The sequence below is a fragment of the Vicia villosa genome, linkage group LG3 (genome assembly GCF_029867415.1).
Source record: "Vicia villosa cultivar HV-30 ecotype Madison, WI linkage group LG3, Vvil1.0, whole genome shotgun sequence".
NCBI classification, from domain to species: Eukaryota; Viridiplantae; Streptophyta; class Magnoliopsida; order Fabales; family Fabaceae; genus Vicia; species Vicia villosa.
In genome coordinates this window covers 192,108,232-192,134,217 of record NC_081182.1, presented here as the reverse complement: position 1 = coordinate 192,134,217, position 25,986 = coordinate 192,108,232, and the positions used below count along the sequence as shown (strand labels likewise).

The following is a 25,986-nucleotide window of genomic DNA, read 5'->3' as shown; positions in this document are numbered from 1 at the left end:
ATTTAATGCACAGAAAAATAAATATTTAACTAGCAGAAAACACACATAATATTATCTTGATAATTAAACTACAGTACGACAGATAGTACAACATTTAATAATGACAGTACAAATATTACACAATATAACGAACAGTACGACAAATATAATGAACGGTACATTATTTGAAAGCGAAAGATACGACAAACTTTAAAAATGAAGATTAAAAATCCATGCTATAAATAAAAACATATAGATGCATGGGAGTGTAAGCATTCCAGGTCCGCATTTTTCAGGACTATGCAGACAGAAAAAAGACATGATCACCACCAAAACAGTGATGACCATAAGAAAAACGTATCCATCCACTTAGCCATTTTTGCCGGGGAAGAAGAGAAAATAATTATGAGATAGAAATTTGGGAAATGAGTGAAATTTGATGTGAGAATTTATGGAAAAAATGAGGGGTATTTATAGAGTGAAAAGAAGGATGGAGACGTTGGGGAATGAAGTGATACCGTACAAAAAAGGAAAATTTGAGTGGTAGTAGGATTTGAAAGAAAGTGTATGGTAGGGTTTGAAAAGAGAGATGTATGGAATAACGTTAGGATTTGATTTGAAAGAAAGAGATTTGAAAACAATAGTATAGTACAAAATTAGTGGGAAACAAAAAATAATAATAATTTAATTGTTACCAGTACAGTCTGAACTCGCGGACTCTGCGCCTGCAAAAATTTAATTCTGTACCAATTACGTCAGTACTATTTATCTGCAAATAAATCTCAAATAAACAGCGTGTGTGAAGTGATAAACAGTACTTGGCGTTTGTGTAAGAATAAATTCAACAGCGAACCAAAATACCGTATAAGAAATATTCTAAAAACTGAGTATTCATAAAATCAGGATATTTATGAAATAAAATCCAAGATTATATGAAACTCCCAATTTTTAGACAGAAATTTGTTGCCTTCTTTCTGAAAAAGATGCGGGCAAATTTTGGGGTATAACAGGGTGCCCACCCTTCCTACAGGGAGCCCCCGCCCCATAAGGGCCACGTCACCAGCTAGAAAAAAAGAGACGTTCGTCCCTTGTGCTTGTGGCCCCCGCCACAAGCGTAATTATTTACATGCTTTGCAATTTTAATTTTATATCTGAGAATATGTCTGAAATTTTGTCTGCTATTTATCGCTTTGAATCTGTTATAAATACCATGTCTGGCTAAATATATTAACTCCGGTATGTAACATTAAATCGAAGGGATTCGGTAACAAATTGGCACAATTTATTATATATTCAAATCTCTTTTCTGGTTCGATTCTTATTATTAATATTGAAATTATTTTATTACGAGAGTAAATGACAGTATAGAGGTTTAAATTAATATGAACGAGAGTTTCAGATTTTAACTGGACAGTAAGAATGAAACGTTAATTTTGAATACAGCGAAAGCGCTTTAAGATTAATTGAACTCTATTTGTTTTCAAAAAGTATTTTTGGATATTTAAATGACACAACGAGAGCGATCATCTAGGTCCAAATATATAGTCGGAATCAATAAACACGAGAGTGTGAGACAAAGATTTTTAAACTAATAGTTTTCACTGAAAGAAGTTTTGTGACATTTGAAACAATGCCAATAAATTACCTAACTCCTGAAGTTAGATAAATTAAATACCGGCATTTGCTTATAATTAATTTTAGACTCTTTTTAATTACTTCGCCCCTGTTTATTCGTCAACTGAATATTATTAGCCTTAGATTTACACCGTAACATTAGATAACGGTAGATTGATTTTTGGTCCTTTGGGTTCGATAATCTTTAAATCTACACGATACGACTGTGCACTTGCAGTCACAAATCTATAGACATACTAAATCGTGATCAATAATAAACACAAAAGTCAATAAAACATCAAAAACACTTAATAAAGGTTGAAAATAATAAAAAGGTAATGGAAGCTCTCGTCTCGCTTTCTTAAGGGAGTCACTTGAGTGGAAGTTCCCAACCCTAAAAAAACACCAACCAAGAGTCGCTCGAGTCTCACTTGCTTAAGGGAGTCACTTGAAATGCTCGACATACTTGTCTTTCGCTTTTAAGAGCATATTACTTCCACTTCATTCCAAGCTTAAGTCTCCAAAGGTCGAGCAGTGGAGTGTGATGTAACTGTTCACTAAAAAATACACAACAAATAATAAAAAACAGAGAAAATATTGAGCAGAACTAGGGCGCTCTGATTCTTCATAAGAGGATACATAGGCATAAAGGCAACTCTAGAGAGCACAATAATTATTAAAAAAAATTCTAAATTAATCATGCATTGCATTCCCTTTTAGTAGAAAATAAGTAGTAATAGACACCCTTTATATAGAAATAAACATAGGTGGATACCGTCGAGTACGACGGATGTGAGGGGTGCTAACACCTCCCCCTTGCATAACTAACTCCCGTACCCCGTTCTTTGGTCGTAAGACCTTGTTCTTGGTCTTGTTAGGTTTTCTAATATTCCTTTCCCTCGATGGGATAAATATATTAGTGGCAACTCTAGTTCATTTTTCGCGGTAGCGACAATCGTCACTCAAGAAAAATCAAAACAAGATATGTGAAATTCTGGTATCAGATATGTGATGTTGAAGGAGATGTCATGACACAATTATCTGAGAACTGAACATTATAAAAATAGTAAACAACGTAACAGAAAATAAAGGACACCAAAAAGTGTTAATCTAGTTCGGTGTGCAACAACCCCTACTATAGGGGCTACCAAGCCAGGGATAAGTCCACTAAATAGTATCAATTCATAGACCCTCATCAAACAACCAATTTACGATCTAATCACTTAATCACTATCCGTGATAAACTTCTACCTAATACTCACCTAGGTATGAGGCCCTCCTCAAATCCCTTTCAATCACAACCAGTGATAAATGACAGAAATAATCAAATATAGAAGACACTCTTCAAAGACACATAACCATCTTTTGCTTAAAAGCTTATAGATGATTAACAAATTACAATTCACCTAAAATACTCCAACTCTAATATTAAAACAATATAAGAGAGAATTACAATTAACAACAGACTCAAGACTAAACACGATAAACACACAGTCTTCAAAACTTGAGTTACGCAGTCTTTATAAAGTAGCTGCAGCGGCAAACTTGGGCTTTGGCCAAGAGCAAATTAGGTTTTAAGGTTTCCCATAATCCAATATTATTGGTACAGCTCGTGACAAGAGTCCTCCTGAGTTTGCGCAGAAATTTCCTCCAAACGAACACCTGATAAAAAAATAACCTAAAACACAAACTACTAAAACACAGACTGTAACACAATAAAATTTTAACTTACAATATTAAGACATCTGCTTTGACATCTTTTAAAATCTGCTATGATATTTTTGTCACACGTCACAACCTTCTTCATAACATTTCTTGATCAGAATGTTTTACCAAAATTGCTGCCAACACAGAAATAACATGTTTTCAACATGTAAGAATAAAATGGATCAAATGAACTTGAGAATTCATGTATGTCAAAAATTGAGCAAAATTAATTTTATTTTTAATTATATATATATATATATATATATATATATATATATATATATATATATATATATATATATATATAAACTTTTTTATTTTATTAAATAAATTATTTAATAGATGAATTGAATAAATAATGAGTTAATGGATACAATTGTCACTGTTCGAAAATAATGAAATTTAAAATATTACTATAAAAAGATAGTTTTTTAAAGAATTAGGTGTAAAAAATAAATATTATATAAAAAACTATGAACATAATTTAATCACTTTTTGCATAGTAACTAAAGAAAATAGTGTAGAAAGTAGGGATGGCAAACAGACCCGAACCCAACGGGTGTGGGTGTGGGTGTTATTTTGTCACCCGAATAACTTTTGGATTTGGGTTCGGGTTCGGGTGGTAATTTCGGGTGCGGGTTTGGGTAGTATAAAACCCGCACCCGCGGGCACCCGTTGCCATCCCTAGTAGAAAGTAGCAAGTCTTACAAGTTGCTTGCTTAAGTCAAAAGACAATACTATTTTATGGCACATGCAATTAACTTTAATAATTGCAATTAACTTTAATAATTACTACTTCAATAGGACTTGCATTATGATTTGATTTCTATTACATTTCTTTGAGCTATCTTGGAATTACTATTATTGTACCCGACTAGTGAATGACAGATGCAATTACTTGTTCATAAAGTAACAACTTATATGTGTCGGTTAGTGCATTTCGTCTCTAAGGGTAATTTTTTGGAAATTTTTTTACCCACCTCCCTCTTTTCTTGGCCACCTCTGTGAAAAACCTAAAATACCCCCACTTCAGAAATGCATTTCTGAAACGCTTATTTTTTTTCAAAATTTGTCTTATTTCGGAAATGCACTTCCGAAAATACGAAAAAAATGTATTTTCGGAGATGCATTTCCGAAAACACCCCCTTTTTTGGGTTTTTGGAAATGCATTTCCCAAAACACTTTTTTTTTGGGAGGGGGTGTATTCGCATATACACTTCCGAAATATTCCAAGACCAAATTGGTCTTGGAATATTTCGGATATACACTTCCGAAAGAATTCAATAATTATTAAAAAAAATTAAAATCAAGGTGAATCAATACAATTAATAGGTATACAATCAAGGTGAATCAATAAAATGAAGGTGAATCAATAAAATCAAGGTGAATCAAAATTTCCTAAACAATTTTAAAGTTAAAAATTATTTTACTAACTTATATAAATCAAAAACATCTTAATTTCATAAGTAAATTTTGAATTATTTAAAATTAAATATAATATAATATATAAATATAATATATATATATATTATAAATTAAAACACCTATTGTTTAAATTTTTATAATTATTATATAAATGTATAAATATATTTATAATTAATATATAATAATTATTATATAAATATGTAATAATTTTTATAAATATATATTAATTATTATAATTATTATATAAATATATAAATTAAAACACTCATTTTTTTAATTATTTTTGTAAATATATAAATATATAATAATTATTATAAATATATAAATATATAAATAAAAAATTATAACTCATTTTGTAAGTGAAATTATTTTAATTTTTTTAATTAAAATTATTTTAAATTTTAAAATATGAATCGAAATAGAAATATATAATATTTATTATTCATAACTCATAAATTATATCAAAATATATAATTATTATTATTCATTACTCATAAATTATATCAAATTTATGATATGTGAATTAATTAATATCCTAAAATTAATTTTTGGGATTTTTTTAGATTTTTTTTGTTGTTTCGGAGATGCATCTCCGAATTAGTCAAAATCCCAATTTTTGGGATTTTTTCGGAAATGCACTTCCGAAGTCTGGAAAAATTTAGAAAAAAAAATATTTCGGAAATGCATTTCCGAAGCAGGGTAAAATGGGATTTTCGCTGGGGTGACCCCATAGGGAGGTGGGTAAAGAAAAATCAATTTTTTTTTGTAATAGTGAATAATTGTTTAGAGTGCATTTATTAAAAGAATTTAAAAAATATAAAATTTTAATAACTCTTTTTTTTCTCTTCAAAAAGAGATAGATTTTTTTAAAAAAATTTGGTATAAATTTTTTATATTAATTTAAATTAATTGTATTTTTAATTATATATATATATATATATATATATATATATATATATATATATATATATAATTTTATTAAATAAATTATTTAATAGATGAATTGAGTAGATAATGAGTTAGGGGATAAAATTGTGACTAGAGTTTTGAATATACTGAAATTTTAAAGACTATTTTAAAAATATATTTTTTATAGGATTAGTGTAAAAAATAAATAGAATATAAAAATCTATGAACATAATTTGGAATTTTTTTTTAATAACTAAGTTTTAAAAAAAATACATATCTAACCCATATATTAAGAAAATTACCCCAATAATTATGTTTGGGGTGTTTCACACGTATGCGCCATTTTATATGATGCCTCTTATTTTTTTTAAATCTTTTCAATTACTTGCGGATTTAGTGTTACCTACGGAAATATACCTGCAGAATATTTATATATTTGGTCTGCATATAAATCCGCAGGTAAATACGCATGTAAATCCGTAGGTAAAACCGCAGGTAACTAAAAAAATTTGAAAAAAAATAGGAGGCGCCATATAGAATGGCGCTTACGTGGAAAACACCCCCAAACATGTCTATTGGGTTAATTATCTTGAAATATGGATTAGTTATGTATATATTTTTTAAAACTTGATTATTAAAAAAAATAGCTTATAGTAGATCATAAGTCAGACTTAGACTTTGTTAGTTTATCATAGGTTAGACACAGACCTTTTAAAGTCTAGTCTAGCCTAGTCTATTTCCACCCCTAATTTTGAGAAAATAAAATGCAATGAACAAGGTAGGAAGTTATTGAGTAACTATCCTCTCCATTTCTCAAAAGAAATGAAAGTGTCAATTACTACTCCCTTTGTTTTTTATTATAAGTCGTTTTAGACTATTCACACAGGTTAAGAAAAATAATAATTGTTGTATGAAAATAAGAAATTATGAAGGTTTTTACAAAATTATCCTTAATTAATGACATGTGGAAGATAAATTTATATAATTTAAAGGAGAGAGAATAATAAATATTTAAGGATATAATAGGAAAAATAGCATTAATTATTCATTGGAATTATAAAACGACTTATATTTAAATACAAATTTTTTTCTAAAACGACTTATATTTAAATACAATTTTTTTTTTCTAAAACGACTTATGATAAAAAACAGAGGGAGTATAGTTTTGATTTATAAATGTATAATTAATGTCACTATTTTTTGAAATGTGTGCAAATATATCATTTATTTACATCAAAACTATAGTAATGAAGAACTCTATTTCTTTTGAGGTGAAGGTTAACATGGTGAACTGAATTTTTTGGTTCATCTTGGTAAACTATTAAAATACATACTATAATATATTAACAAGTTTTCTAACAAATTATACAATTAATCAATGGATTCTTTAATTACATTTGTATTTTTTATAATTTACATAAAAAAGTTTATAAAATTTGTCCATTATAAAATTAATAATTTTTTAAGATAAATAATAAATTATTAAAATATAAAAGTAAAAATGCTAGAAATCACTATCATTTCTCACTTGAAAAAAATATATTATCACTATGAAACCATCTTAACCCATCTATAGAACAATAAAGATGCATTTAATTTCAGTTGAGAATCAACGAACAATCACTCATCAGTAAATTTTTTTAGTTCATTTGCAACAAATTACTTCGGTGAAATAAACTTGTTGATTTATTAATAATAATGAATGTGACCATATAGATTATAAAAACAACAATAAAGGTGGTCATATGAATTATGACAACAACGTGAAGATGTCAAACATTTTTTAATCTTGTTTGCTAAAACAAACTTATATTTTTAACACTACTTATTTTACTCCTATATCTAAAATACAGTCCGCTTTAAATGATAATGTGTAAGAAAATTATAATATTTAAAATTATTAATTAAATATTCAATATATAAATTATGGTTAATTATTATAAAAAAAGTTTAAGAAAATTATTATTTTTAATTTTTCATTCAACTTTATACTTTAATTGATGTTCATACATTTAATATAAATAACTTTTTAACTTTTACAAATATTAAATTTATAATAAAATTATAGTTATAATTTATAATAAATATTGGGGTCAAGTTAAAAATATCTATTAGGGTAAAAGTATAAATACTTGGTTTTATATAAATTACCTTATTAGTAGGTCATCCACCATCAATCATAACTATTAAATTTATTTATTATTAAATCAATAGTTATTATAGTAATTTACTATGGTGGGGATATAATTTACCATGCTATAAAGAGGATTCTTACTCGAAATTATTGTGTGGAAAGTAAGCGAAGGCTTACACGTTGTTTGCTTTAGTCAAAAGATTATACTACTTTATGGCAAATGCAATTAACTTTAATAATTACAATTAACTTTAATAATTACTACTTCAATAGGACTTGCATCGTGATTTGATTTCTATTACATTTCCTTGAGCTTTCTTGGAATAATGGAATTATACTATTGTTCATGACAGATGCAACTATTTGTTTATGGGTGGGGTTGTTGATAAAGTAACAACCTAGAAAAGATGTTCATAACTCATAAATGCATCGGTTAGTGCTCTATTTCTTTGAGTTCTTTTTTAAACAATACTTCCTCCTCCGTTTTATAATAAGTGTTTCATTTATACTTTTTTATGTCTCAAAATAAATGTTTCTTTAGAATATTAATATAATATTTATTAATTTTTTTCATTATCATAACCCTATTTATTAACTTTCACGTTTTTCAAACACTCCACTTCTTATAATAAATAGAGATATTTTAGTAAATTATAGGGTTAAATAAGTTTTTAGCCCCTATAAATATTGCACTTTTCACTTTTAGTCCTTACAAAAATTTCGTTGAATTTTGATCCTCATAAAATTACATTCATAACTCATAAATGTATCGGATAGTGCTATGTTTCTTCGAGTTCTTTTTTAAATGGCACTAGTTAATAATTATATATACGAACTTATTAATAAATAAAATTACTAACTTCGTTATTTTATATAAGTGACAATTCATCTTTTTAGATTTATTGAATAATTAATATATCTGATATATATTGATTAAATACATTATTCCCTTCGTCTCACAATAAGTGTCATTTTTTCAATTTTTATTTGTCTCAAATTATTTGTCCATTTAGAATATCAATGTAATATTTATTATTTCTTTCCACTAACTTATCTTTATTTATTGTATTTTAATTCATTTAAGTACTCCACTACTTATTAATACTTTAATAAATGAGACTCATTTTATCATTGAAATCAATATAATTAATTATTTTCTTATAAAGTATGAAAATCTCATAGGACACCTGTTATGAAATGGAGAGAATAATTATTGAGTTTAAAGATAGTGCACTGTCAGTGTAAATCAGTTTTACACATACAACCAATCAAAATGCTTTAATTTGCCATGTAATTATAGTTTTTTAAAATTAAAAATGGGCTTTATTCTGATGCATGTCTCTCATTGGTTGACAGTGTAAAAATACTTTACACTATCAGTGCATTTCCTTTTTTCCCATAATTATTTAATATATCTAATATATAATACAATAGTTATTCTTTTAAAATATTAAAGTTCATGGGTGGGTTGTTATTCTAGTATATAGAACGTACCTCCCTTGCCACGACATATTTACATTTTCATTTGCATTCCTTTCTCAAATAACAAACAGAAGTTATAACTCCTTCTCCGTTCCTAACAGAAAAACCAACACCGTCCTCTTCTTCTCTCACTGCGGGAAGGCGTTTTCCGGTCACCTCATATGTATGTTTGTAAACTCTAATTTTTATTGGCAAATTTTGTGTTGCCTCTAATTTTATGAATTTAATTACATGTTTATATATTCATTCTCATAGGTTCTTTTTCATTGGAAGATTCTAGTCTCAGCTAGTTTATTCACACACTTTCAGGTAATAAATATATTTCTCTCCCTGTAAATATATTTTTATTTCTTATAGCAATTTATTTTTGTATTTATTTCTGCAGTTAAATTTGAATATAAGTTAATTTATTCTAATTGCTTTATTTTTTACTTCTTTAATTTTCCTGGGCATAATTTTTTTTGGGAATAATTTTGTATTCCCTTGTAACAAAACTACTTCTATTTTCAACCTTAAGTTCTCATAAATATATTTTGTATATTCTCTTTCAATTTACACACTTAAATATTTCATTTAATACTTTACAGCAATATTTATTGAATTTTACAAAAAATATTTTTCTTAAATAATTTTTTTAACACATGGTCTTAGGAGTTAGGTAGATAGTGATATTGTAAAGACAAAAATTAATTTAAAATTTAAAATTATTTTAAAATAAAAGGATATAACAAATAAATAAAAAATACACATATCAACTTTATTGTTAGTCTTGGCCAAATTTATTTTACTCTCTTCTTATTTCCTTTCAAGTGGTGGGAAACTTTCTCTTTTCATCCATTCTTAAATATTACTCTATTTTTATATTTAACTTCAATTTTTTTCATCAATCTAAGTTACAAAATTAGAGTAAGATTATTTTTTTTTATATAAAGTTAAATCTCATTAAAGAAAAAAGAATTACAAAAAGAGGGGACTAAACCAAATCCTCACTCTAGACAAAAGAAATTCTAAAGTTAGGCCGTCCTAACTTGTTGGAAATTACGCTAGATAATATACTTTGCGGAATAGAAATAAAGGACTGGTAATCATCTACCGAAAGTCCTTCATTTGCCAACAAGTTGGCACATGGATTGGCCTCTCTATACACATGTGTAACCAAAAAAAGAATCTGTCTAGTATACGCCTGGCAGTTATGCCATCTATTCCTAAGATACCAAGGAATAGATGCTTGGTTTTTGAAAGCCTTTACCACAAGAGAAGAGTCTGTTTCTAACCATAAATGTTGCCATTGGTGTTGTTGCGCCACTTCAATAGCTCGCATAGCTCCAAAAATTTCAGCGTAAAACGTATTATGAGGTCCTAAGTTTTCAGAGAAGTCGACGATGAAATCACCTGTACTATTACGAAAGATACCACCGCAAGCTGAAGTGACGTTATTGGCCGCTCCATCAGTATTAGCCTTCACCCAATTTTCGAGCGGAGGCACCCAAAAAATTTCTTTGGTCACAAGAGGACGAGGAGGGTGAACCGGGATATCAAACAATTTCAGAATCCGGAAATTCTCCAAAGAATTCCGGAAAGTATGAGTAGTCCAAGTGCCGGCGAGCGTCACATGAGCTTTGATGTAGGTTATCTCATTTCTCCAAGATGTTGACATATTCTGAAATCTTAGCAGGTTTCTACAGTTCCAAATTGAATGAATGATATTGATAATGAGTGCCTGAACCACTATCCTGCATCGCGGACTCCAATTTTGATCGCATAGCTTCCAAATATCTGTTGGCTGAGAGATAACAATTCTGCGATCGAGAACTTCAGATAACCACGTCCAAATATTGACTGCAAAAGAACATTAAAAAAATAGATGGAAAGTATTCTCTTCCTTGAGACTGCACAGACTGCATATCGGTGGCATGGCGCAACCTCGCAACTTAAGATTTTCATCTGTGGGAAGTTTATTGTGCATAAATCTCCAGGATAAAAAAGATCTAGCAGGAGGAATATCCTTGCACCACACAAACCTGGGCCAGTGAAGCTGAATGTTAGTCTTGCACTTGAAGTCGTAGGCTTGCTTTAATGACATATCTCCCGTATCAGACAGCTTCCACACCAGACAGTCCTCTCTGTTCTCAGTCGGGAGCACTACTTTATTTACAATAGATAGTATATTTGGACAGTAATCTATCACCTGTTGGGGAATGTTCCAATAGTGATTATGGATGAAATTAGAAACTGTGTGTTTTAAGAGATCATGCCAAGCTGCAGGTATATGGAAAGTGTCAGCCAGAGTAGCATTCCCGCACCAAAGGTCGAACCAGAAACTAGTCTTGCGACCGTTACCAATCAAAATAGTGGAGTTCTCTTTGATAACCTGAAATTCAGCCTTGATTCCGCTCCATAAAGTTGAAGAAATGTGATGATTAATACATCTATTTCCTCGTAAAACCCGAGCTCTGAGAATTGTCGCCCAAGATTCGTTTGAAGTCATCATCTCCCAACAGATTTTCAAGTTTGACACTTCATTTAAAGTTGTTAATGAGCTGATGTTTAACTTGCCTTCAAGTATCGGTCTGCAAATTTTGTGCCATGCTACCGTAACTAATTTCCTTTTGTTAATGTCTCCCGACCACAAAAAATTCCTGAAACAACTTTCCAATTCCCTGATTAGCAAATAAGGCCAACAATAAGTGGTGATGGAATAGACCATCATACTCTGGATAACCGATCTAATTAGTTGTGCTCTTCCTGCCTTCGACAGTAAAACCGCTTTCCAAGAGGCCAATCTGCTATTGATCTTATAAACCAAATATTGAAAATGAAACCTCCTAGGTTTTCCCTTAAAAATCGGGATGCCTAGATATGTAAAAGGCATCGTACCTGATGAAAATCCAATATATTGTGCAAGGCTGATTTTTCTGGACTGAGTCATCGCGCTGCAAAAAATTGTTGATTAATTAGGACTAACAGATTGCCCTGGACAATTAGCATAACGGGAAAAGAGATTCCGGAGCCACTGAAGATTACTTTTCTTGCCCGTGCAGTATATCATTATGTCGTCTGCGTATAAACAATGTGACGAAATTGTTACTCCTCTAGAGGCCTGTATTAATTTTAATTTCTTCTCTTCCACCAATTTAGATATATGTCTACTAAGTACGTCTTCCGCGAGACAGAACAACAAGGGTGATAGAGGATCACCTTGTCGAACCCCACGCGAACACTTGAAATATCCATGTAAGGAACCGTTAACAGATATAGACAAAGTTGCAGACCCAAGAATAGCCTCAATCCAATGACAGAATTTTTGACAAAAACCATAAGCTTTAAGCACCTTGAGAAGAAAAGGCCATTCCAAAGTATCAAATCCATTTGCCACATTAATCTTCAAAGCAATATTCCCACCAAACGTCCTTATGTGCAGAGAGTTTGCCGCCTCTGAAGCCATACAAATACAGTCCTTAATTTGCCTTCCATGTATAAATCCCCGCTGCTCCGAAGAAATTAATTCAGGCATCATAGCAGCTAACCTATCTGCCAATATTTTTGTAATCACCTTGAATTTAAAATTTGCCATAGCTATTGGCCTGAATTTCCCCAAGGAATTAGCACCATTTACTTTAGGCAAAAGGGCCAAGATATTGGCGTTGAAATTGGGCAACAACCAGCCTGTTTTGAAAAATTCTAAAGTTGCTAGTTCCACATCTTTATGAATAATATCCCAAAAAGTTTGATAGAAAAATGCTCCATAACCGTCAGGCCCCCGCGCTCCATCTTTGTTCAAAGCAAATACCGCATTTTTTATCTCCAAAGATGAAGGTAGCATAGTCAAAATGACATTGGATCCTTCATCAACCAAATTTGGAATTACATCATCTACAAATTCTTGATCCTGTACAATTCCGCTGTTGGAGGTAAACAAATTTTTGAAATAATTCGTAATGTATTCCGTGATTTCTTTGTTGTCAGTAAGCAAAAAGTCTCTCACCTGTAAAGATGAAATAGCCTTGGAAGCATGTCTAATTTTAGCCATTTTGTGGAAATATGCTGTATTCCGGTCTCCATCTTTATGCTAATTTACCTTTGCCTTCTCTTGCCAAAACCAATTTTGCCTAAGAAGAGCCTCATCCAAATTAATTTGAGATTTTCTCTCTAAGTTTCTCAATTGGTCATTAAATCCAGTATCATGTATCTCTTCTTGGATTTCCTGCAGCCTTTTTTCAGCAACCACAACTTGTTCATGTACATTGCCAAAGATTTCCTTGTTCCAAATTTTGAGCTTTTCTTTGAGCCGTTTTAATTTAGTAGATAAAATGAACATGGGACATCCTATAACCTCTTCTTTCCAAGAATTAGCTACTACTTCTTTGCAAGATGAGTTCAAAGACCACATTTTAAGGAACTTAAAATTAGCTCTATGCATAGCTTCATTCATGTCAAAATCCATCAAGAGAGGATGATGATCAGATCTGTTCCTAATGAGACTAGTAAGTGCAAGCTTGCTGCAAACCTCTAACCATTTCTGATTACACACTGCCCTATCAAGTCTCTTTTCAGTATGAGCCTTCCCCTGCCTACCATTATTCCAGGTGAACCATGGACCATTAGTGGGAATACGGAGCATATTATAAGAGTCAGTCCATATTTGAAATTCTGCCATGAGACCTTTGGCAGGAAAGAAATTTCCTTTATGTTCATGACACCCCAAGATGACATTAAAGTCTCCAATGAAGCACCAAGGGGTGTCCCCAACCATAAGAGAAGCCAAACTACACCATAGTTGCCTTCTATTAACATGACAGGTTGATGCATATACAGCTGCAATTCCAAAAGTATGATTCAAATAGTTGATTGTAAAAGCGACATGTTGACTATCACAATTGAGAACTAACGGATTTATATCCTTCTTGCAGATACACCACAAGTTGGGATTAAGTTGATTTCTATTATTAAATACAAACAACTTCATATCCAGTCTGTCCAACCAGGAAGCTGGAAATTTGTCATACTGCATCCATGGTTCAACTAATAGAATAATATCAGGCTTTAGAGTTTGAATAACTCTTTTCAAAGCCAGCCTAGAGGGGGTGTTAGCCACACCCCTAATATTCCAGAAAAAGCATTTCATTGAACCTCTTGGCAGGACCAACCTTAGATCTGGTTATATATGGAGTTTTCTTTTTACCTGTTTTCGGAGTGACAAACTTGAATTCAGAAGGGCCTTTACCTTTAGTTGTAGCATCTAAAAGCCTCTATTCCACATCTTCATCCTCGGCCATGTTTGCCCAAGATTCCCTGAGGAATTGCATGTTCTTCTGCGTCTGCACCTGATTTACAATGCTGTTTGTATCCCTATCACCAGGTTGAATCTGCGCCTGATTTACAATGTTGTTTGTATCCCTATCTTCAAGATGAAACTGAGTTGCATCTACGAACTCAGAACCTTGAGAGCTAGAATCACTATGGTTTCCTTCCACATCTTCATTCTCATTTGCATTTAGTGCATCAAACATATTATCCGTTCTTACTTGGAGAGCCTGATCCTCAATTGTACCATTGTTACTTAAGCTTTGACCGCATGAATGATGTTCCTGAGTTTCTGGAGTGTCTTGTGTTGGAGAATTATCCACCATAGTCTGCTTATCTAAACTCAGCCTCTTTTCTTTATTTGTTTCAGTATCCTTTGAAGTCTGGTCCTTTGGTTGTTGTTCTTGTTGTTTTGAACTATCCTGTGTTGGGGATTTGTCTACTCTATTTTCATTGTCATTGTTCAGCATGTCATCCTGCCTTGTATGTGATGTTTCAACATCATTTCTCCCATGTCTAACCTGAACAAAGGTTGCATTTGTTGTGTGGTTGAAATTTCTCTTTTCCTTGACATTTTCCCCTTTATCCTCCTTTCCCAAATTGCTACTTTGAAGCTGCCGACATTTAGTAGCATGATGGCCTATAATGTTGCAGTGATTACAAAAGTCTGGAAGATTATCATAACTGACTTCCACAAAGAAGGCATACGCCTACCTTTCAACCAAAATCTTATGCCTTAATGATTGAGTTAAGTCCATATCCACCAAAACTCGAACGTAATGTCCAAATATTCTATCAAACATCGGCTTGGTTGCAATAGCATCAGTACATATAGGAATTCCAATACTACTAGCAATAGCAAACAAAATTTTGGACATTACATTAGAGTAAGATTTAAAAAATTAGAGACAACACAAAATCTAAGTTGAATATAAAAATTAGAGGCAACACAAAATATAAAATATAATATTAAAAGTTGTATTGATTAAGGTCTTTCAATAATATTTATCTCCCTTTATAAATGTATATTTCACTTTCGTTTTTGTGAAAAATTCTCAATTTTTATTTGGATCCATATATAAATTTAATTTTAAATTAATTGATTTTTATTATTTTATTTTTTTGGCTTTGTTAAATTTGACATGATTTATGTTCTCTAAATTTTTAAATACAATCATTTAAAAACCTTTTTTTGTTAATGGTATTTAAAATATTCAATAATATTTTTTTAGACTTTGTAAAAAAAAAAAATAGTTTTTGGACATGCACCTATTTTTAATGTTATTACTAATATCTCCTCTGTATGTTTGTAAACTCTATCTTGCATTTTTTTTTATTGGCAAATTTTGTGTTACCGCTAATTTTATGAATTTTACATGTATATATATTCACTCCCATAGGTTCTAATTTTATGAATATATATTCACTCTCATATATTCACTCTCATAACTTCGTATCTTGTATTACCTCTAATTTTTTAAATTGTACTCATATATTCAATCTTACAGGTTCTTTTTTATTGGAAGATTCTAGTCTCAGCTTGTTTTCTCACACACTTTCAGGTAATATATTTCTCTCTTTGTAAATGTATTTTTCTTTTTGCAATTTTTTTGTACTTATGTAGATTTACAATCAAATTTGATTTTAAACTAAGTGAGTTTTATTGCTTTATTTTTGGTCTCATTAGACACAATATTTCAAATTCTTACTCTAATTTTTATATTCACTCACGAGTAAAGAGAGATTTTTAAAAGATTTTATTATTATAAATTTTTAAAAAATAATTTTATAATTAGATTAATAAATTTTTATTGTTATAGTGATTCATTAAATTTATATTAATCATTAGACTTTTAAAATATATTAGATTATCCATAATTATATTTTTAGGTAATGAATTGAATCAAATAAAAAAACTAATTTATTATGTTAAAATGTATTAATTAATTTCTTTATAATAAATGAATTATTTTATGGCTTAAATGACCACCAACATAATGTTGCTACTTTTTTACATAATAACTAAAGAAAATATTAACAATGTTAAAAAATGTAGGTTAAAATTCATGTCCAAAAATATTATCTCAACACAATTTAAAAAAAAATTAATTTACAATACATTGTAATTAGATATTATGTCAACACAATTTAAAGAAAATTAATTTAAAAATCATGTCCAAAAATTAAGACTTAGTTATTAGATATTGATATTTTAAAGACAAAAATTTATTTAAATTTTAAAATAAAATAATATAACAATTAATTGATAAATAACCGTGGCTAATGAGCAGATTTTCGGTAGTGTGGCCGAAATTATTTTCTCCATTTTTTTAAATTTTTTTCTTTTCCATTTTAAACTTCATTTTTGCAATACATTGTGGTGTCTCTGACCCTGATTTTATTTCGATTTCTTTGTTTCAAGTAATCTATTTTTTATTGAAAAATCTCAATATCAATTTTTAATGTTGTACTTTATATATGTGTTGCCTCTAATATTTTAAATCTTACTCTAATTTTTATATTCAACTTAGATTCTCTTTCATTAGAAGATCAAAAGTTCAGTTTGCTTGTCCACACATTTTCAGGTAATATTTGTCTTCCTTTTCTTTTGTAAATGTATCTTTGAGAAAAAGTTTTCAATTATTTGAATCTATAATTAAATTTAATTTCTTTTATTATTTTATTTTTGACTTCTTAAACTTATGGAAACAACACAAGTTTAGAAAATAAAGGAAATATATTCAAAATACAATTTAATTCTTGCACCCCCACAAGACCAAGGTAGTTTAAACCTACATTGATCTTGTCCTTCAATGCAAGAAATCTAGTTGTAGGGTAGGGTCTTGGTGAAAACATCAATTTTTTGTCGATCACCATGAATATGAGCAACTCCAAGCTGCTTGCTCATGACCTTTTCTCTAACAAAGAAGAGATCAATATTCATATTTTTAGCGTGCCCGTGGATGACGAGATTATGTGCCATTACAATTGTGTTTTGGTTATCATTGTAGATAATTGGTGAATGAAAAGAAACTTTTATCTTAGCTAGTTAGTAAGGTTTGAAGCCACAAAAGTATAGAGTTTATTAGAGCAAGATTTGATACTCAGCCTCATCACTTAAACAAGCAACTATTGTTTGTTTCTCGGACCACCATGTGTGAAGATTGGGACCTAAGTAGACAGCTTCCCCAGAGGTGGACATACGATCATCAACATTAGCTTCCCAATTAACATCGCAAAAGTCATGTAGAGGGAGAAGTTTGAGGCCACAAGCTAGGTAGAGATGCAAACTCAAATGTACAATACCAACAAGATATCTTAAGATGCACTTAACTGCTTGTCAATGCATATCAAGGGGATGAGCCTTGAATTGGTACACCTTATTGACTGAGTAACTTAATTATGGTTTAGTTATGGTTGCATGCTAAAGTGCTCCCACCATTGCCCTATGGAGTGTAGAATTGTGAAAGCTAGCGGAGCTACTTTTGGTAAGTTTTGTAGTGAACATAATAAGTGTAAAAATTGGTGTTGCTTTTATCATATCAATTTAATGAAGTAGGTCACAAATGTATTTGTATTGACACAACAATAAAGAACCACTAGTAGAAGGTTTGACTTTAATCCCCTCAAAAAATCAAACATATCAATTGTTTCAAAGCAAAAACATTATGCAGTTTAGAGGTGATAGATGCAAGGAGAGATGTGGAATTACCAGTGATGGTTATATCATTAACATATACAAGAACTACACCACACAACCATTAAGATTGTAGGTGAATAGAGAGAAGTCACACTTGTTGAGCACAAAGCTATAATCAATCAGAGTTCCTTTTAGCCATTTAAACTATTGCATATGAGCGTGTTTTAGGTCATAGAAAGCCTTATGAAGATGAGATGCCATAGTGATATCACCTTTTGAGAAGCTAGTGGGCCGCTCCATGAACACTTACTTGTCTATAAATCCATTTAGAAAGGAATTGTATATATCCAGTTATTGGATTGACAACTTATTGGTAAGAGCAATGGTGAAAATAAGCCTTATAATGACTAGTTTAATATAATTAGGGAGAAAGATTCATGAAAGTCAAATCCATGGAATACCCTCTTAAAACCAATAAATTTATTGTCAGATTGTAGTGGTACAAGAGACCAAGTCTTATTTCTCTCAAGAGCATAATACTGTTCCTTCATGGAAGCCAAACACATAAGATTTTTCAAAGATTGTTTCACAATTTTAGGTTAATAATGGACAAGAAAAATGGCAGAAGAAAGTTTATGAAGAGGAATACCACTTTTAATTTAGGATTTCATTAGATGGGTGTTGAATGGATTGGTTTCTAAGATAGGGACAATAGGGATAACATTAATATGTGATACATGGTTAAGTGGAGGATGTGCTGGTGGAAGAATTGTTATTGGAAGAGTTAGGTGAGGTTATTTATGTATTAGGATTTCATTTGATATGCACATGTTAAGGATTTATTTCCTTATGTGTACTATCTTGTGATTGTTGGAGTTGCACTTTTTGAAATTAGGACCAAATTAGAGTGGTTGAGATTTAATTTATTTCCTTATATGTTAGGTTGGAAATCGAATTAAATCACAATTTGAATATGCATTTTTGGGAGTTTTCTTCAGCTACAAGTTTTCCAAATCCTATTCATGAGGTGCAACAGCTTGTCTCACTATTTAAGAAGTTCCATTCTATATCAGAAGACTTAGAGCTTTAGAGAAAATATTTACTCTTTAGGAGAGTTTAGTTGAAGTCTTGTTTTTGTAGGTTGTAATACTCTTTTCCTAGATATTAATTCTATAAGTTTGAGAACAAAGTATTTGTGTGTGTGTGTGTCATTTTTCTATCTTTCAATCATTCTTTAACTCAATAAACACTTGGGAGAGTGCTCGAGAGAAAGTGAGAGGTGTCTTTGATTCAGGAGGGGGGCTGATAGAATTTTCACGGGTATTATTAGGACGGCGGCACTGAACAAAGAGAGTTCAAATAAGACCACATGTACTTCTAACTATTTGGAGTGGAGCTCTTTCTATAGGGAGTTATGAATAGAATTTCACAAGTAGTATTAGGAAAGCGGCATTGAACCATGATGGTTCAGCTACCCAATTGTACTTCTTACTATTAAGAGTAAATTTTCTACCATTGGGTCAACGCCCTCCAAACATAAGTGATTTTGCACCGAACTGGGTTACTAATTCTTGTGTTATTTATTTTTGTTTTCATTTTGTATGCTGCGTAAGTATATTGTCATACACATTGTGGCAAGCAATATGTTTGACATCTTTCCGCCCGAAGAATAGAATTACAAAAAGTATTATATAGAAGTCATTAGAGCTAATAGTAGGTATATCGAAGGATGGGGAAGGATTAATAAGATTAGTGTTAATTGGTTTAGGTGATAAGGCGGAATGAGGTAAATGAGATGGGGCTGGTGGTGCGAGTGAAGAGTTGGTTTGATTGGGAATGATAGTGAAATTTGTAGAGTGTAGGTTGACCAAAGGTATAGATCCAACAGACATGGACTTAGGAACATTTTGGGATGAGGAAAGATTATGACCAAACAATTAAGCATAAAGAAAACTAGATTCATTAAATATGACATCTTTAGAAATATAAAGTTTGTCAGTTAGGGACAAACATTTCTATCATTTATGGGAGGTGGAATAAACCAAGAAAAGACACTCATGAGAGTGAAATGACATTTGTGTGTGTTAAAAGTTCTTAATAGAGGAAATCATGCACAACCAAACACTTTGAGAAACTAGTAATAAGGAGTTTTATGGAAAAGTGACATAAGAGATATAATTATTTATAGAGATAGAGGGTAATATGTTAATGAGATACACAACAGTGAGAAAAGGACACATTAATCTTTTAACTATACCTGACTCGTTGAGAAAAGAGGTTAAAGATCTAAATTATTCTCCCGAGTTAGTTTGAACGGGTTTAACTTTTAAGACCTAATTGATGTTCTATCATAGTTTTGAACTGATTAAAAATGGCTATGGCATCAGATTTGTTTATCAACTAATAAATAGAGGTATACCTGGTGTGGGATGTGCATGACCTTGTGGAGTGTAATATGTGAGTTTTGCCCATACAACAAAAGAGATGCAATATTTGAATTGTTTTGTAGACATATTAGGTGAGGGTCCCCAAAGGTCAGTAAATATCAGTTCAAAGAGGAGTAGTGCAGGATGTGCATGAGGCTATGGAGTGTAATATGTGGGATTTTCCCATACCACAAGCAATACAAAAAGTTGTATTGTATTTATGAGTAAAAGGCATATTACATTATTTTGACAGAATTTGCATATAATGTGGGGGATAAGGGTGTCCTAACCTATAAGATGATGCCGGTAAAACTTAGCATTGTTAAGATTAAGACTTATTACATTGGGGTAACTAGTATCACAAGCTTAAGACTAGAATCAACAACTCTAAATTGACTAACTAGACAAGAGGCGGGAAAGAGATGGTTGGAACTTAAGTATTGTGGTTGGAACTTGAGACTAGGAAACACATAGAGTTCATTAATATCAACACTTCCATGTAAAAGCACTTGGTTAGTAATTTGAGATTTCACAACACAATAGTCAAAGTGAAACTCAAAGAAAATAGTTATCTCTAGCAACCTTAATAACACTTATGAGATTCTTAGTGATTGAAGGAACATGAAGTAAATTATGTAAAACAAGACACTTATTGAAGACAAAAAAATTATGAAGAAATATATATAGGAGATGATTTGCAGACTTTGGTTATTTCGTATAAAGATTTGATCAGGACCTTCATAAGGGACACGTTGTTGGATATTCCGAGAGTTGTTTGTGACATGATAACTAGCTCAAGAGTCAAGAAATTAAGTGGAATTGTATTAGGGAAGGTATCGGCGGTGTTGATTACCATTGCATTAGGTTGCATAGCGAGAAAGGTCTGAATGAAGGTAATGTTTGAGGACGATTCCATGGTACTTGGAAACCGTAAGATGTAGTACCAGATTTAGAGAAATTGTTTTAGTTATAATTTAAATTTAAATTCTCTAAAGTTGTTCGTATTTAACTAAATTTTATTTGCGTGTATATTTGAGTCCAATCTTATGACGTTGAGTTATTATTATATTAGATACTGTGAAATAAAAGTACTCCCTCCGTCCCAAATTATAAGAGAAAAAAGTATTTAGGGACGGAGGGAGTATATAACATATTAGCAAAAAAGTATTAAATGTAATAAATTTTTATGATTAAAAAATTCTAATATTATATGAAGCTGAATTGGTTGGTCTAATGAAACCTGAGAAATCACTCATACTCCATAGAGTAAAAATATTGATTTCTAAAAATAGAAGTGATGAAGAAATATAAAAGCCACAAATGATTTTGTTGTTTGCAATGAAGATAGTCTTCATATATATAGTTGTTATCGTAGCAGCATGATGTGCCATTAATGAAACAATCCATCATTTTTAATTTATGTTTCAACAATGTGCAGAAGCTAACATATTACCAATTTACAGGTAGCCATGGCAGGACTGATGGTTGCAGGAGCATTTCTTACACCTGTCATTCAAGTCATTGTTGAAAGAGTTGCCAAAAGAGATTACAAAAGCCTCTTCAATAAACGGTTGGTGAATAAACTTCAAATTAAATTGAATTCAATACAGAAAGTGTTGGATGATGCAGAGACAAAGCAGTACCATGACGACAGGGTGAGGTTTTGGCTTGATAATCTAAAGCATGTGGTATATGAAGTAGAACAACTGTTGGATGAGATTGCTACAAGTGCACAAAGGAATTCCAAGGTTCACCACTTTCGTTTAGTTGGCCGATTTAAATCTAAGATCAAGGTTTCTTTCTTTCTTTTAGCTGGTCGATTTCGATCTAGGATCAACGATTTGCTAGACAAACTAAAAGATCTTTTAGACGAAAAGGATTTGCTGAATTTGAATGAAGGAATATTTGCTCGTAATGAACTTTCAGAAACAGTGCCAACGACGTCTTTGGTGGATGAATCTAGCAAATATGGTAGACAGGGTGAAACGGAGGAAATTATCAGTTTCATACTTTCAGACAATGGTAGTAGTAGCAGCAACCAAGCACCAATAATCAGCATAGTTGGTCTTGGTGGGATGGGTAAGACCACCCTTGCTCAACTTGTCTACAAAGACCACAGGGTGCATAAGAACTTTGATCTTAAAGCTTGGGTCTATGTTTCAGAATCATTTGATATTATTAGACTCACTAAAGCAATTCTCGAGTCATTTGGTTCTTCACCAAACACTGAAAACCTAGATCTACTCCAATGTCAACTGCATGAAAAGATATCAGGAAAGAAATGTTTGCTTGTTCTAGATGATATTTGGAAAGTAGACTGGGAAAGTTGTGAGAGGTTACTAAGTTTCTTTAATGAAGGATCTTCTGGAAGTAAGATTATTGTGACAACACGAAATAAGAAGAACACATCAGCCATGGAATCTAAGTTTTTTGAATTATTTCAATTGGGAGAGATTGATTCTTGGAGTTTATTTGAGAGGCATGCTTTTTCAAACAAAAAAGGGAGTGAATATCCAGATCTTGAACCAATTGGAAAGAGGATTGTACGCAAGTGTGGAGGGTTGCCATTAGCCGTGATAACAATGGGGAAACTCTTGAGAGCAAAATTCTCTCAAAGTGAATGGATTGAAATATTGGAGAATGATATGTGGCGTGTATCAGAGAAAGACACTGGCATAAATCCAGTATTGAGATTGGGTTACCATAACCTTCCTTCCAATTTGAAGCCTTGTTTTGCATACTGTTCCATATTTCCCAAGGGTTATGAGTTTGACAAGAACACGTTAATCAAAATGTGGATGGCAAATGGTTTGTTGAATTCCTACAAAAGTGACAAAAGTAAAGAAGAGTGGGGTAATGAATTATTCAATGTTCTTGAGTCAATTTCATTTTTTCAAAGATCACTAGATTTTGATGGTGGTTTTATCATGCATGATCTTGTCAATGACTTGGCAAAATCAGTGTCTCGAGAGTTTTGCTTACAATTAGATGACGATAAGAAGGTAAATCACATATCTAAATGGACACGTCACATTTGGTTCTCTTTTGATTCGGAAGATGTGAATAGAATATTAAAGCACATTTATAGAAGTAAGGGATTACACAGCTTGTTGGTAGAACCCGAAAGATTCAATTGGACTAAGATAAGCAACAGTGTCCAATGTGATATATTTTCAAAACTAAAATATTTGCGGATGTTGTCATTTCCTGGTAGTCGGTTGTATTCACTCAAAAAGCTAGAGCTAGCAGATGAGATAGCCAATTTAAAGTTTTTGCGCTATCTAGACGTGTCTTGGACAACGATTGAAAGGTTGCCTAATTCTATTTGTAAGCTTTACAATTTAGAGACACTGATATTGGAAGGGTGTTCTAATTTGACTGAATTTCCTTTAGATTTTTTCAAACTTGACCGTTTAAGCCATCTTAATCTGGAAGGAACTGCAATAAAGAAGATTCCAAAGAACATGAGAAAACTAAATCATCTACAAACTTTGAATAACTTTGTTGTGGGGGAGCCTAGTGGGTCTGATATTGAGGAGTTAGAAAGTCTCAATCTTCTTCAAGGAAAACTTTGTCTTTCAGGATTGAACAATGTCACTGATGCAACACATGCCGTAAAGAGCCGTTTGCAAGATAAGAAGTTTTTAGAAGAAATACATATGATATTTGATGGTTCAGTAGTGGAAAGCAATGTGTCTGTCTTGGATGCCCTTCAACCAAATAACAATCTGAAGAGGCTCACCATTAAGAACTACAATGGCAATTTGTGTCCAAATTGGCTAAGTGGTTGTGATTTACCCAACTTAATATCTCTTAAATTGCAGAACTGTAAAGGAATAAAGATCTTTGGCAACAACTCAACAAATGTTCGGTTCAAGCTCCTTGAAGTTTTGAAATTTGACTGTATGTTTGAATGGGAGGAATGGTTATGTAACGAAGGATTTCCTATGCTTAAAGAGCTTTATATAAGAGATTGTCCTAATCTGAAAAGGGCACTTCCTTCACACCTTCCTTCATTACAGAAATTGGTGATTAAGGGTTGCAAAATGCTGGAGGTATCAATTCCCAATTGTGATAATATCATAGAGTTAGATATATGGAGATGTGATCGAATTTTGATAAATAAGTTGTCATCCAGCTTGAAAAGGTTTGTCCTTTGTGAAAATCAGTATGTTGAGTTCTCCATGGATCATTTAATCAACAATCCTAGTCTGAAAGAGTTGGAGTTGGATTTCAAGGACTTTGTAGAATGTCCCTCTTTGAATTTGTGTTGTTATAATTCTCTTAATCGTCTTTCAATAAGAGGATGGAGGTCCTCCTCCTTGCCTATTCCACTATACTTGTTCAGCAAACTTGATTCTCTCATATTGTTAGATTGTCCAAGGCTGGAGTCTTTTCCTATGGGAGGTTTGCCTTCCTACTTGAACAACCTTGAAATACACAATTGCCGAAAATTAATTGCTTCCAGAGAGGAGTGAGGTTTATGCCAACTCAATTTTCTAATAGAATTTACAGTTAGTGATGATTTTGAAAACGTGGAGTCGTTCCCCGAGCAGAATCTACTGCCCCCAACTCTGGAGTCTCTTAAATTGGATAAATGTTCAAAGCTAAGAATATTGAACTACAATGGATTTCTCCACCTCAAATATCTTGGTTGTATTTGGATTGACAACTGCCCTATTCTTGAGAGCTTGCCAGAGGAGGGTCTACCAAACTCTCTTGTTGCTTTGATCATTCATAATTGTCCGTTACTGAAGGAGAAGTACAAGAAGGAGGGAGGAGAGCGTTGGCATACAATTCGTCACATGTCTGTGGTGATGATTGACGATATTGGGCAGCAATAGTTTGAGCGGTAGAAATGAGGTGTTTGTCACAGGCAAGTACAATCCACGTGTTCATTTTTTCTGAACTTTTTATTTGGCACAATAATAACAATCTGTGTTTCATTTTGAACAGTGGCAAGTGGCAAGTCTACCTGAAGCTCAAAGATCTTACCGACCAAGACACGCCATTGCGATCAACATGAAGGGGCAATTCAAAAGTATGTGTAAATAAATAAAAATATGGATTTCAACTGTTTTCGATTATTGTGTGGTTAATAAGAGTTTGTATTTAACTTTGTTAATTGTCTAGTTTCCCTTTTCTGTAGTGTATATTGTGTCTATCTACAAAACATTAAGACTGGTTATTGTAATATTCTTATTTTGCTATGGATCATAATCACAAGTTCTGCAAAACCTATTTATATACAAAGTCTCTGTCTACAATTCATTCGCAGTGCTGCAGTTTTAGGAACTCTTTATGTTTAGCAAGTTTAAACTATAACAACATGCTGCTACATCTGATATGTGTGATTAAATAGAAAA

The 25,986-nt window shown here is 31.6% G+C and overlaps 2 protein-coding genes across 2 annotated transcripts; one reads left to right on the top strand and one right to left on the bottom strand.

The window, feature by feature from the left end:
* The first annotated feature begins 9,241 nt into the window (after window positions 1-9,241).
* Window positions 9,242-25,494, top strand: LOC131593173 (putative disease resistance RPP13-like protein 1). Its single transcript, XM_058865442.1, has 5 exons — window positions 9,242-9,413; window positions 9,506-9,559; window positions 16,063-16,116; window positions 17,086-17,139; window positions 22,084-25,494. Exon 5 carries the CDS (start codon window positions 22,090-22,092, stop codon window positions 25,096-25,098), a length of 3,009 nt encoding a protein of 1,002 aa, XP_058721425.1. The 5' UTR covers window positions 9,242-9,413; window positions 9,506-9,559; window positions 16,063-16,116; window positions 17,086-17,139; window positions 22,084-22,089; the 3' UTR covers window positions 25,099-25,494.
* LOC131659617 (uncharacterized) lies at window positions 10,242-14,375 on the bottom strand. The gene is made up of 4 exons (XM_058928783.1): window positions 13,329-14,375; window positions 12,216-13,235; window positions 11,272-11,438; window positions 10,242-10,929 (listed from the first exon to the last, which is right to left on the bottom strand). Exons 1-4 carry the CDS (start codon window positions 14,373-14,375, stop codon window positions 10,242-10,244), a joined length of 2,922 nt encoding a protein of 973 aa, XP_058784766.1.
* Window positions 25,495-25,986: the final 492 nt, after the last annotated feature.